This window comes from Genypterus blacodes, unplaced genomic scaffold, assembly GCF_046128005.1.
Source record: "Genypterus blacodes isolate CSIRO-AG114 ecotype Tasmania unplaced genomic scaffold, CSIRO-AGI_Gbla_v1 ptg000048l_1, whole genome shotgun sequence".
Lineage (NCBI taxonomy): Eukaryota > Metazoa > Chordata > Actinopteri > Ophidiiformes > Ophidiidae > Genypterus > Genypterus blacodes.
In genome coordinates, this window is record NW_027466861.1 from 708,067 (window position 1) to 722,531 (window position 14,465).

The 14,465-nt window shown below is 44.7% G+C and overlaps 1 protein-coding gene across 1 annotated transcript; it reads right to left on the bottom strand.

Moving 5' to 3' along the window:
- Window positions 1-290: 290 nt before the first annotated feature.
- gjb9b (gap junction protein beta 9b) lies at window positions 291-5,945 on the bottom strand. The gene is made up of 3 exons (XM_076150054.1): window positions 5,823-5,945; window positions 1,477-1,929; window positions 291-1,313 (listed from the first exon to the last, which is right to left on the bottom strand). Exons 2-3 carry the CDS (start codon window positions 1,864-1,866, stop codon window positions 906-908), a joined length of 798 nt encoding a protein of 265 aa, XP_076006169.1. The 5' UTR covers window positions 1,867-1,929; window positions 5,823-5,945; the 3' UTR covers window positions 291-905.
- Between the last annotated feature and the right edge of the window lie 8,520 nt (window positions 5,946-14,465).

Genomic DNA, 14,465 nt, shown 5'->3' on the forward strand with positions numbered 1-14,465 from the left:
CTATTTAATTTGCCATGTACTATTATGAAATGTATTTCACATATGATGAAGAAGAAACACACTTTGAAACCTGTTCTTGTTATATTCTTGTTCTTATTTCAATATGTATTGAAAAAATGACTGATATTTGATCACTTTTCTCCTGTAATTTATAAATAAGTCGGTTTCTTCAAATTTTAAAGATAATGGTGGATAAGCTTTTGTTATGTCACACATTTGTATTTGTACTCAATCCATCTGACTGTATGAGATTGTGGTGAATTATGACTAAATGAAAACACGAGCCAGTATTATATTTCTGTAGCTCTATTGATAACAACAATAAATACATTCCATAGAATATAATGTTTTCTGAAAATGGAACATTTGATATAAAGCTTCACGTCATTTTATTTCTTTATTAAAAAAAATAACCAAATTTGTCGGTATAAAAATATTAGGAAGCACCTTTTGTTGTCATATTTTGCTGGTACGATTTTCTTCATAGTTGTGAATTAATGTGGGGAACAAAACAAAATGTCGCCAGGATTTAATGGAAATATTGCACAGTAAGAGCATTTTTTTTGATTTTACCCAAATGACAACAGAATCTCCTGTGATGTGTTAACACCTGCAACAATGCTGCTATTCTGGGACAATACTTCAACTATTTACACGTATGTTATACTTATATATACTTTACAAACAACTAAATACAATATCTATAACTTTGTGAACAATAAACTTAAACAGACACAGTTTCACATAAATGGATGTCAGAATGTCATTTTGCACGTGGACATTTACTAAGGATCCAATAGAAATCTCTGGAATGACAGCGATCCTTTAGAGACTTTTCTGAAAACATGTTATGGCCCCAGGATGCGTCCCTCAGTCTGCCATTGCACGTAGCTGCGTGTGGCGCCTTATATCTTCTTTGTCTCTAACTCATTTGCCACATTACTGAGATTCTGGATGGACACCGTGGGATCCACCTTGGTCGATGACCGCGGTGCTGACAGCGGCGTCATCTCGTGCTTCTCGGCGAACATTCTCCTGTCCTCCTCGTTCTTCCTCCTGATGAGCTTCTGGACGCGCTTGCAGATGAGGTAAATCATCTCGCAGATGCACATGAAGATGCAGATGGCAGAGGACACCACCATGAAGATGGTGAAGATCTTCTTCTCGGTGGGCCGTGAAATGTAGCAGTCCACCACGTTGGGGCACGGCTCCAGGGAGCACTTGGACAGGCGGGGCATGTCGTAGCCTTCGTAGACGTAGTAGAGGATATAGAGGAAGCCTGCGTCGAAACCTGCCTTGAATATGAGGCTCACCTTGAAGAAGACATGAGAGGCAAGGGTTAAAGTAGATAGATAAATAGATAAACTATCCCAAACTAAATTTTGACCCCAAACTATTTATCTTTGAGGGACAACAATCACGTTTCTGAGGTTTACCAAGCCAGAAGTAAACATTTACACCATTGTCTGTACGTACCAGATATGTCCACCATAGGCCTCCACGTTTCTTCCCAGGGTTGGCGTACAGGTGGGTGCCCTTGTGTGAGGCGGTGTACTGCGATTCTTTCTTCTCCCGATACTTGACGTGCCCCACCACCATCAGAGACGGACAGGTGACGAAGATGAGCTGCAGGGCCCACAGGCGGATGTGGGAGATGGGGAAGATGCTGTCGTAGCAAACGTTGGTGCACCCTGGCTGGGCCGTGTTGCAGACAAAGTCCTTGCTCTCGTCGCCCCACACGCGCTGGGCCGCCACCACGAACACCATCACCCGGAAAACGAAGACCATGGAGAGCCAGACGCGGCCGAAGACGGTGGAGTACTTGTTGACCCCGCTGAGCAGGGCCTCTAATGCAGACCAGTTCATGGTTGCTGCCTCAGAGGTGGAGATGAGGATGGAGAATGGGGATGAAGGAGCTCTTCAAGCAACCTGGGTATGAGAACGTAGAGTGATCAGTTCAGACAGGGTGCACACAAGTGTTTCTGTCCTGTAGTTTAATGAAGGTTCCACATGTCGAGCTCAGTTTGAGAATAATAGGACGTGGCATTTCTGTGCAGTGAGCTGTGTGAATCTTAAAATTGGATTTCCCGAGAGGAAAACGTGGCTCCCAGCATGGAATACATAATTTCATGTACCTCACCCTTTAGTTTACTCACAGGGACTCTTAGCTAAGCAGATATGGGCTGAGATACTTCTAGTGCAGCGGGACACTTGGACCCTGCGGAGTCCACACAGAAGCAAACACACCACACGGAAAAGCTGAATATGCCTCAATATAGAGTTCCATTTATTTTGTATTAATTTTTGAAGAAATTTAAATGTTTCACAATTCTATCTTTAATTCATTTCCCTTTTCTTTTTCTTTACTCTATTTCTCTACTGTATCTTAATTCCGGTGTGAATGACAGTTGGAATCAACAAATGAACAATCACTAATAAGGTTGGTGATGGCTCCGTTCCATTTGGTGTGCGTCAGCAAAGCTCGCCGCAACACTGGGCCCACTGTCGTCGCAGCTAAACGGAACGCACCCCTAACAAGCTCAGTTGACGCACCTGTGTAACGTGGTGAGCGCGGGCGGAAGTGACAACGTTACAAAATGGAGTTTGTTTGTGGAAACTTCGTGATGAAGAGCGGCTTTCTTCCTCCTCCGTGTCCTGGGAGCTAAATTGGATTTGTTGCCTGGGTTTTAATATCGCGGTGGAAGCTTCCTCATGTAGAAAGTCTCTTAAAGGTAAGACAACTCACTGTGTCACTAAAGCTGCTGTTGTTTTCTCCACATACCTTTGTGCTGTTAAAGTTTTGCTTGGATTTACTTCTGATAAGTTTAGTTTCTGCCAGAAACGATTTCGGTGCTGCAATGCAAGTCCTCTTCAAAATAAAAAATACCAAATCAACAGTACCAGAAATTAGTATTCTGGCTTGTTTTTGTTTAAAGTGATAATTGTTGGCGTCGAAGTCACTTGGTATGGTTCTGATAAAACGCTGTCTCTACAGTTTCATTAACATCAACATGTGCGCCAAACATTTCCCAGGTACATCAACAAACATGGCGGGTGGGAGGGTAGAGACCAGAAGTACAAGCTCTCTGTGCTCCAGAGGCTTTAGGAAGCTACATTTTAGAGCTTCTCCAGATTTGCCAATACATTCCTTGAAAATATGAAGATTATGTTCCTCGGTCCCGAGTAAAGTGTGTTAAACTAATTAATTTCATGTTAAAGTAGTATCCATTTCTAACCACTGGATGTCGCTGGTTTCCTTGTCGACCCTGTGTATACTTTTGATACTGAGAGAAGGAGATCATGACCGTATTCACTTCTTCAGATGTTGAACATTGCAGCTCAATCATATTTTCGTTAGCTCATACATTTTTTCCTAATTTTTTATTTAATTGTTTAACTTGTTTCCAAAAAGTTTTGAGAACACGTCTTCTCTACACTTGTTTTATGAGCTATGATTCTTATATTAGTTTATTCATTAGTACTTTATTTTACACTTACGATACAAGTCAGTGGGATTTAGCTGCCAGTCAGTCTTGGTAGAAAAACAAACAAAGGGATCACAATTAAATAGTTTTTGGAAATATTATGTTGTTTGTTTTGGCTGCTGTTTGCTATGTCTGCAAGTCTACCTCTCATAAGTGACTGATGACACAGCAGTGAGTGAGTGAGTCATCATCAGAGCCTCCCTTCACAGTAAAGGCAAACCAAAACCAAAGCTTTTTGCTCCATTAGACGCCTGTTTGAACAGTGTGACTGTGCAGCCAGCCATTGTCATCTCCATAATCCAAAATACCAATTACATTCTTTGTTCTTTAAAGGGCTGCTAAAGGATATTTCATTCATAAATGTTGATCATGCGTGTGGTGCTGTGGGAGCTGTGCTGTAAAAATGAGAGGGAGGTGTCGGTCCAGATGGCCTTTTGGGTTTAATAGTTGGAGAAAGTGGTGTGTTAAGATGGAGCTGTTTGCTGTGTGTTTGCTGGTTCCTCGGACATCTGTGTGCCTTTGTTTTCCTTCCATTTGGGGTTTAGAGGTTTTGTAAATGTGGACACATAGATTGAGTATAAATCCAGCAGGGATTAGCAGGGTTGCTTTGGGACTGGATCATGAATGCTGGTACAGGCCTAAGTGATGGCAGTAAGCATGTTAGAGATCCATATTTAGTTTGACTTTGATGCAAATGTAGCGTGGGAATATTCGACTTTACTTTGCTACACTGTGGTTCAGACTTCTAGCAGATCAGTTTTCAGTGTGAAATGTGCCGCAAATGTCTGTCCGGTCATGCGGCTCCCATCACCTGACGGGTAAACGTGTGGGATAATAGCCTGCCTGCGTCCGGCACTCCCATTTCAGCTCCGTCTCCTCTAATGCCGACTATTTGAATTCAGAGGCACTTTTCCCCTTCAATGTCTCGCCATTGCCGCCACCACTTTGAGCTGTCAGACCTGCTGCCATTTCCCCTCTCATTTGACTTCCTGGCTTTTAAATTACGCAGCATAAAAAGTCTCGAGTTACGTAATGCCCTCGGAATCGCAGCATAAGCCGCTGAAAGCCAGACACATTCAATAACTGGTAATGTTAGCCTCTCACCCCCTCTAAATGCAAAATACAACCCATGGCCTCCGCACGTGTCTGTGCCCTGAGGACGACGCTGCTCCTCACAGGTGTGTGATTACTGTGAGTCTTCAGGTGTGTAATTTTTTTAATGATAATGAGTCCCAACAAGCTCATAAATTACATATTTACATGCCAACACACTTGCCTTTAAACAAAAACCAAACATGCATAATTCAGGACACGCTTGGTAACGCGTGCGCCCCCGAATTTGTTATTGGTTTCCCTCTCTATTCCTTGCCAAAGCTCTCGCACGTCTTCCACGTGGAACGTTAAGGTGACATTCAGCAAGTACAGGAGAGCAAAGCACAGGCAGACGGTGCATCTCGTCTCCGTCTGATGGCAGGCCCGGGCCACAATTTGTTTACACATTTTCTCTCGATTGCGGCATTTCCTTTGGTTTCCCCCTTCCGAAGCCTCGCAGCCTCGTCTGTCTCCTGTCAACGCATTTGTCTCTCTCTCTTTGTTGTGACAGACCAAACGCATCAGGCTCTCTTAAGCTGGGAAACCTCAGGCCGTGTGATGCATTCGGTTGCAATCTCCTCAGTCCTTAAACACGCAACTCCAAATTGGGGAGGGTAGATGGATTCAATGGCAGCGAAACAGAAAGCAGGGATTTGACGAGGCCGTCAAACGGGTCCGGGCGACTTTCGGGTATTATTTTGATTTCAGCGGGGAGCTATTGTTACCGCACACCTTATGTACATACAGGCTGTGATGCTGACAAGCAGACGGGCCGTTGCTGCAACCTGTTCTACAGGTTCCACTGCATACAAATGTCTTTCTCGGCAGGCAGACGTTGCCCGCATGAGTCAGTGCTGGGATATTCACAAGAGGAATTGAAGTTCTCATCCCTTTATTTGCCCCTCTGCTCTGTGTTCTCACCCGTCTCTCATTTACACTCATTTTAAACTCGACTTTGTTGTTTTTTTTTTGTCCAAAGAAGTAACGCGGCAAATGCGAGCCATGATGTGGATTAGTATTAGTATCTGTCGCTCCTTTGTGTACACGCTTCCCTTGGCAAACACCACAGAAAGGGCCTCAACCCATGACCCACTGTAGTGTCTCTCTCTACACCTCTCTACACCTCTACACGCCAACTTCTCACACCCCCTTGTTTACCTTAAATACAGCAGGTACCCATGTGTGTGGTCATCGTCTCTTCACCTAGTAATGTTCCTGAGTCTAAACGGATGCATGGTGACTTACCTGTGTGACAGGACAGCAGACTCGGAGACGTTTGTGGGCCTGGGAAAGACCAGAGATCCGTGTGAGATCAAGACCTGCCTCGGTCTCTGGCTGACTCGCCTTCACCTGGATGTTTAGGGGCGGAGCGGAGGGGGTGGGGGTGATGGGTGGAGCAGCAGCAGCGTACACACAAGACACATCCACTCACTCACAGGCTGACGAGCTCAGTCTCCACCTGTTTTCGCAACGATCAGATCTCCTGTTCCTTCTCAGGGGAAGAGAGAAATAACTGTCTGTGTGTGTGTGTGTGTGTGTGTGTGTGTGTAAACATTGAGTGATGGGTGGGAAATGAGCAGATAGAGCAGGGAGGTAGTCAACAGGCAGGCGGCTAAGGAGACAGCTGGAATAAAATCTGCACCGGATCGCAGCACAACACGGAATGGATGCAAATGAGCGGGTTACAATGCGAAAAAAAGGCCCAGCGGCGTGAATTCTGTTGTTTAACCTTTAGATCCTAGCTGCAGTTTGCTTCAAGTCGACCGGGCTGCTGTTTGTTAGTGGCATCATTATGGTCACAAACACAGAAGAAGAGGAGAGCTGGGTTTCAGATTCTTGGGCTTGGAATGAAAGAATGAAACACATCTGAGCTGGAGTTCCCCCTGTAGTTTCCAGGTGATGAGCTAACACACCCAGCCATCTCACATTCCAAGGAAACTAATACGTTAGCAGAAACCACACACACACACACACACACACACACACACACACACACACACACACACACACACACACACACACACACACACACACACACACACACACACACACACACACACACACACACACACACACACACACACACACACACACACACACACACACACACACACACACACACTAATGCATGCAAACACGCACATGACACATCGGCCCACTGACAGACCCTCACACATTCTAAAAGTCTTTCAACAAGCAGAATGTAATATGTAATCAAATCAGCTGGAGGGATACACTGCGGTTTTATGCAATTGTGTGTGACTGTGTTTATGTGTGTGTGTGTGGCGGTTTGGGTGCGCCAGAGCAACTGGCGGTAACCTCACCTGTTCCAAGCAGCAAAGCTTGTTTTTGCACCATAGCCCAGAGCTGTACGTTGCTCTAGGCTGTGGCTGCTGGGATAAATATACTATTGTGCAGCTCAGGGAGGGACCAGGCGGAGTGAGAAAGATGAAGATGAAGGTCTTTCTCTGAGGAATGTGTGTCATGCCCCACCTGTGCCTCTAGAGAACACTGATGCACCGTGGTTTGAGTGCACATTTTGTTTCAGGCAGAGGGAGAAGACAGAGCTCATCTCCCACCGAAACAAAGCAAACCACATCGTGTGCGTGTGTGTGTGTGTGTGTGTGGGCGGGCAGCACCAACCAACCAAACTCATACTAGGTTCTCAGTGTTTATACTTCAGTCTACAAATGATTTCATACTGTCTTCATATTTAAACACAGGAGAAGTTGGACTAAATGATAGTCACATATCACAGCTGCACTTCGGTTCTTCATCACAGCAAAATACACACACAAGGCCAAGCGGAGTGAACCCATGCTATAGATTCATTACACAAAGTGAAATATTTCAATTTGTTTTAATTTGGATGATTATGGCTTACAGCTCATGCAGATGCTCGAACCCTTAATTCGTGCATTTGTTACTTTCATACTGGACTACTGTCCTCTTCTCTGGTGTGAGCTCCTCTACTCTGAACAAACTACAGCCTGTTCCGAACACTGCAGCAAGAAACTTGACTGAAACTCATGGATTTGAACGCGTCACGCCAGTTCTAGCATCACTACATTGGCTTTCTGTCTGTGCCAGGGTTGATTTTAAGTTTGTTCTTCTTACCTATAAGATACTACATGGCCTGGCTCCAGTGTATCTTTGTGACCTTATTGCCACCTACGTTCCTGCTCAACCCTTAAGATCTGAGCAGGCAGGCCTGCTTGTCACCTCAAAGGTCAAGACAAGACATTTGTACATAGAGCATTTTTGTACAGCGTTCCTTTTCTCTGTAACGCACTTCCTGCACTTGTTAAAGAGGGCAGAGTCCCTAGAAATGTTTCAATCCCATCTGAAGGCACACCTCTTCTCAGTTTATTTTGATAGTTGCTAACTCACCATAGACTCTGGATAGATAGACTCCGTCCACTCTTGGACAGTGTGAGTGTAGTAAGAGGATGGGGCACATCAGCTGATTTTTCTCTATCCTTTAACAGCTCATATTACATCCTGCGATTGTACTAACCACTTCTCTGGGACTATGGGCTCCACACCCTATCCACCTACAGGGCTCCCTCTGCCATCTGCCGCCCTAACTCCTCCTTCCCACCCTGCCATTATTCTCATCCCCAACTAACCTCCCACCATCCACATTGCCAAGCTGCCCCCCTGCAAACTGCTTACCAGGTCCAGGTCCTGGACTGCTCCCCTTACTACCGGCATGAACTGCTGCTCCAGGAGAGAGACTCTCACTAATAGGACTGCACTGTATTATCATTTTCTCTCTCCCTCGTCTCTGTCTTGCATGTTATTTCCTTATGCATGACTGTTTGTGTTTACTGCTTTGCATGCTTTTGTGTAACTTTGTATAATTCCACTTGAAGTTCCCATTGCACACCCAGCTGTTCATGGAGAGGGAATCTCTCTTGGAATTGCCTCTCACGAGGTTTCTTTTTTTCCCCTTATACATTCAGGTTTTCTCAGGAGTTTTCCTCGTCTTCCTACAGAGCTTTGGGCGGGTCGGGGACCTTCCTGATGTTGTGGGTCTGTAAAGCCCTTTGAGACATTGTATGTGATATTGGGCTATACAAATAAAATTGACTTGACTTTACTTGAACACGGCAGCACTGCATCTTGGAGACAAGTGAGCACACAGAAGCAGTGGATGTAACAGGCGTTTGTCGGCGTGCGTCCGTGCGGTGTGTGTGTCCGTCTACTCTACATGCTGCCGTATTATTGGCTGCTAAATGTTGTGTTATTGCTTGCATGTGCAGGCACGCTCAGGTATCCTGCACTGAAATGTGAGCAAACCAGGTTGTTGTTCACCTTTGTTGATGAACTGCGCAGTCTTGCAGTTGCTGCTTTTAATCAACAAAGCTGCTTGGGTTTCTTGTCTGTTGTCGTATGGTTTGTGCCGACCTAACCAACAGGGAGACTTTTCTGGTCCATCCAGGCCTTTGAAGCACCACAAACTTGAGTCTCCTTATGTTGTACAGTATTCTCAAAGAAAGGAGCTTGGGATTTTGACCCATTTCACTCTCTTCACTGTTACTAACACTGCTGCTGTGGGAGTGTGTCTGACCGAAATCCTCACTCATTCATCCATTCATCCTCTCCATTCTGTCTTCGCCCCTGTTCCTGAAAAACAAACACCCCTCCTGCCTCCGCACTGTCTCTGCAGACCTGTCCCACTGATGTCACACACACACACACCCCTCCCCAACACACACCCGCGGCCACCACTGTGTGTTGTGACAGCGCCATGTCTCTGCCGCCACCGTGGATGATGTCAGATGCCCCCTTGAGGTCACCGTCTTGTTTCTCTTGCGCTCTGTCTCTCTCTGTCCATTAGGCCGACGGTCTGTGGAAAGAGAGGTTTGTCAAACTGTCAGCGGACGTAAAGGGGGGGTGGGACGGCAAATTGGCAGCGAGTTGATTTAGGAATCGAATAGCCCTTAATTAGCTCCACACGCTGCTCTGAAATGAAAAGATATTATTCTCTGTTTCGTCATCGTGGCTGAATGGAGCTTTGATTTATCCGGTGAATTCTTTGATTACTACCGGTGAGCGGAACAAAACTCTATGTTCTGTGGAGCTGAGTTTTGTTTGCTCTCTGTCATGTGGCCAGAGCGAAAATGTTCATTGAATCCAATAAAATAGAATGTTTCGCATCAGATATGTACATTATGATTTGATTTTGACAGCCGTTATGTGTTTGCATCATCTAATTTGTACTTGTTTGCTGTACTTGGATAATTCAGTCCATACGCTTAATTGTTTACACCTTTTTATGGTTACGTTTTAGCTCATGAATGTAGCATTCACCATCTCGGAAATGAACACGGCAACATTCAAACCCCAATGATGGATGATAAGATTGAGGACATTGGTAATACTAATTAATGTTCTGCATGAAATATTGTGGCAATCCATTGATTTTGTTACGACTTCTAAGGGGTATCAATAATTTTGCGTGTGGGCTATTTGCATTTGTTTTGTTATTTACGCGTCACATTGGAAGCCAAAAACAAAGCATCAATTCTGTTAAATATGGGAGAAGGAATGACGGCGATCACTTTAGTCACTTTCAGCTCATTTCAGGGAGATTTGGGAACTGTTTTGTTTTTAATTTGTAACGTACCCAACACGTACGTTTAGCCACGTCTGTCTCAACAGACGCGTAACTACAGTATCTGGCCATAGTCCAACCACATCCACAACATCCAGGACGTCTAGGACATCCAGGGCAGGTCCAACCCAAGCAAGGAAAGGACCCAGTGTTTTGTCCTTTCACTACGCCCGTCGAATTGATCTTGCAATCTTTTTTGCAGGTGTGCTAGATGAAGAGATAATTGCCAGTGTGGTGGCAGATGCCGTTTGTTGTCTCTTAGCTGCTTTTAGTGCTTTGACATTTGCTATTCCAGAGTGCAAATGTTTCCTTTGTGTGCTGGCTGCATTTGAAATCCCACCGCGTTGGGTTGTTGTGCGCGTTAAGCCGTAAATTTGTCTTTTCGTTATTGAGGCACTGAATTGCCTTCAGCAGTCATCATTTGTTAATAACAGAGGGCTGTTTATCGCCCGGGTGTAGCCGGGATAATCGCTCAGCTTGGTAGCTTAGGTTCTGGAAACTGGAGTTGTTTGGATTTTATCTCGGGTCTTAAGACAGGATGATGTTATGCAGCTCGGCTCCGGGTGAACTTATGTTTGCATTCATGCTGAGCCGTGTGGTGGGCAGATTTGAGCCTTCGATGGGGCGTCCTCCTTTCTCCCTTCTCTCATTCCTATCTTAATCGTTCCATAAACACTCAGTTGCTCATCTTTCTCTCTCTCAATTTTATACCTTCTTAGCGTCCTGACGAGATTTAAGAAAGTGCTGCGGTGGCTGAGGTGTTAAGTGCAAAGTTTCAGAGTGAGGCTCTGAGGGGGAAACGTGGTTTCAAGGAGTTTCTGTGGGAATAGTAACATGGTGTGGGTGTTTCTCTGTGTTTATTTACATTTTATGAAAACAGGTTGATGAGTCCACTGCCATTGTGTTCTTAAGGATGCTTGTAGTGGAGTGTTTGTAGCTCTTATTCATCTTTTAGCCTGTACTTTCACAAACACCTTCATTACATTCCACTTCTCTCGTGAGGTTATGCCCTCTGGAAAATTGCTACCGCTTGGAAATTCTTCACAGAAATATGTGCAGCCTATATAAAACTTGTCGATTACTGACACAACAATGGAGCCGAGGAGCGTAACAACATGGTGTTTCTCTGATGGGCCGCTTATGACCTTGAAAATATGAAACAGGAAGAGCATTGCAGAAATCACACGGGCGCCCATTGATATGTGGGCCCGTACGCACGCTCGCTGCAGTCAGTCACGGGAAGGCCTTGTAATTACTATTACAATTGGAGTGACACTCTTGGCGCTGTTGTGCGATTATCTTGTCGACGAAAGACTATTATGAATGGTGTGTAAGAGCTTATGGATATGAATGTTGAATGGATCGGCGAGGGTAAAACATAAATGAGAAGGTGCGTGCTACATGACCTTCCTCTCCTATCCATGTTGAATGAAAAATGTATCTATGGTCCACATGTGTAGGGCGCTTCAGGAGCACTGTGTGTGACTCACTCTAGCTGATTAAGATGACTCGGGAGTCATCACTCTGAAGCGCCAGATATCCAGCAATCTGTCATAACCAGAAGAGATTCACAGGTCCAGCTACTGTTGGAGTCTGAATTTGGTTTTCTGAAGTTCTGAATCTGAACCCGATCGTAGCCACAAAGAACTGAGCTAATGTCCGGCAGAAATCCATCTGTGCACATGGGGCGAGCTCGCCAAGAATCTAGACGACGAGACGGATTCCTAAACGTCTTGGCTTTGTCGTCTCCTCGTGTGGCTGATAACTGTCTAAGCTTCAATTTGAGGGAGTTTTGGCTGGAGGAGTCGAGTAAATCTGGCAGAGAAGCCTTTTCCTGATATTAAGTCAAAACGTTTGAAGTGGCGGCTGATGAATGCCGCCGCCCCTTTGATATCTATTGTCAGCGCCGCGCTCTCCTCTCGTCTTATTGTTAATGAGGTTTCAGCTGTGACTCAGTTTGCCTCTAAATGACTCAGTGAGATGTCGCGCGTGCACTGGAGCGGCGTGCAGAGAACATCGCCGGTATAGAGAGAGCGCGAGAATATGAGTCGATGATTCATTAGCCATCTGAAATCATCTAGCGGTGGAGTTTTGCGATGGTCGATTTGTTGAGCGTGATTTTGACACTTTTTTTTTTTTTCGTTCCAGCTTCGAGTTGAACTTCATCTTCGGTAAACGACACACGGAAAGCTGCAGGAGATTGTGGAAATATGAGAGCGAGTACATCATGCAGTACATCATGCACTACATCATGTCTGGGGTTGATTATTTCTGCATTCTGACAGGAAAGACGTCCTTCATGCTTTTAACACTTTGAGGAAATGGCTGATGGCTCGATATCGCCGCTGTCACAGCTTATTAATTACTTATTGAGCGTCGCAGGCACGCGCGGCAAACAAACTAGATACTGAATTTAATTTACTGGCTTGAACCCGGGGCTGTCGGAGATTAATGAGCAGCTAAACTGTTAATAAATAATGAATGGAGCAGATAGTTTTCTCCCCCATACAGTTTATCCATTAAGCGAGTGCACCGGTAGTCGTTCGCAGGGATGCGCACCATTAGTAACGAGGCCAAAATGAAGAGCCATCAAAACCAAACCTGGATATTTCCCTAAATGTAGTTACTTAGCTTTAGTAAAACTCACTGATGGATTAAAGCCCAGACCTCCTTGGGGATCAGTTTGTTTATTTATTGATAAGCAGGTATCTCAGCTGATCAGTCAGCCATGGTAGCTTAACCCACCACACTATCCCAGAAAACTGTCCACATGTCTCTACCATATATGAATGCTCCTCCATACGTCCAGAAGCGTTGCAGCATATGAGATCAAAGACGACATTAAGATGGTGGTAAAGACCCTGCTCGTCTTGTTTTGTTGTTGTTTAGCTGCTTATCTGGAGCAGGATATCGTGAACACTGCTCTGTTTTAGTTTGCTATCGAAAAACGGAACACACGTAATTTCAAAGACATTTACCGGCTTAAATGAATGGACTGAAACTGATGAAAGTTTGTGGAGACGTGGGATTTGGCTCGGGGAGGAGTTGATTAGATTCCGAGGCAGATGAGATCACTTTCTCTAACATTACTGTGGGTTTTCCTGGCTCTTTGGAGGCAGAGAGGGCAGACTAAAGCGCCCCTAACTCTACACTTTCTTCAGTCAGCATTCATGGTCTTAATAAAGGAACCGGACAGGGTTGAGGAACACTTTCACACATTGTGGTGTAGGTTATCACATCGACATTTGAAGCTGCAAACTTCGCCTCGTCTCTCCTTCGGCCATTTGTGGGTCATCTGCTCGTTCGAAGACCACATTGCACCAATAGTTTCTTGTTTTTTCACTGTCAAAGAATTCCTTATGCATTCAAAAACCCTGATTACTATGTGAGATAATGTTTGTCAGTTTCTTGATGCTTATAGTGAAGCTTTTGCTGCATCGTACCTGTGTGCTTGATCTTCCATGTCCAGTGTGCTGCTGCATAACTAATGGAAAGTGACTGCATTCCCTGAAACGACCTAAAACTAAAGAAGAAATGTTTTGAAGGAAGCACTGCAGCATGTTTTGTGACTGAATGTTTACATCTCTGCAGCGACTCGGCTCCCTGAATGGCAGAACAGCTTCTTTTTTGGGTTTGAACGGCGCTCTGGTGCCTTATTCATTCGCTTACCTGGTGCATAAAGTAAACAAACCGAGTGCAAGTGAATACGGCACTGGAGTGCAATTAAGACAAATCTACTTTCAACACATTACATTCAAAGGTAACAACATTTAAAATCTGAATATGATTTGGAATACATGTTGAGGAATAATGGAGCAGTGATATGTGATGTCAGCGCAGCCCGGCGGTGAGAGCTACAAATTAAACTTAACTATAATTAAACCAAAAGTGGATTTACATCATCAGAAAAGTGAAATTAGAACTGTCGGGCCTTGGCAGCAATCTGCTGCGTGAGCGCCGTTAATGGAGTATTAATTAGCGAGTGAGATGTAAGCAACACTTTCGTCTGCATCCGAGCATGTTGCTGTGTGTGTTTTGTGTGTGTGTAAAGAGAGAGAGATTAAATCAGGCAGTGATGAAAATATGTTTAATTGATTAATCAAGGAGTGGTCGGTGTACGACAGACCTTGTTTTTGTTCGCATTTTTATGACCTTTCTGTACGATTTTTGTCTTCTGTTGCTTCCTTCCTGTTTTGCTTTCGTAATTACTTACTAAAAATTGAGCCACATGTCTCCTGTGAGTGACCGCTGCAATTTCCTCTCCGTAT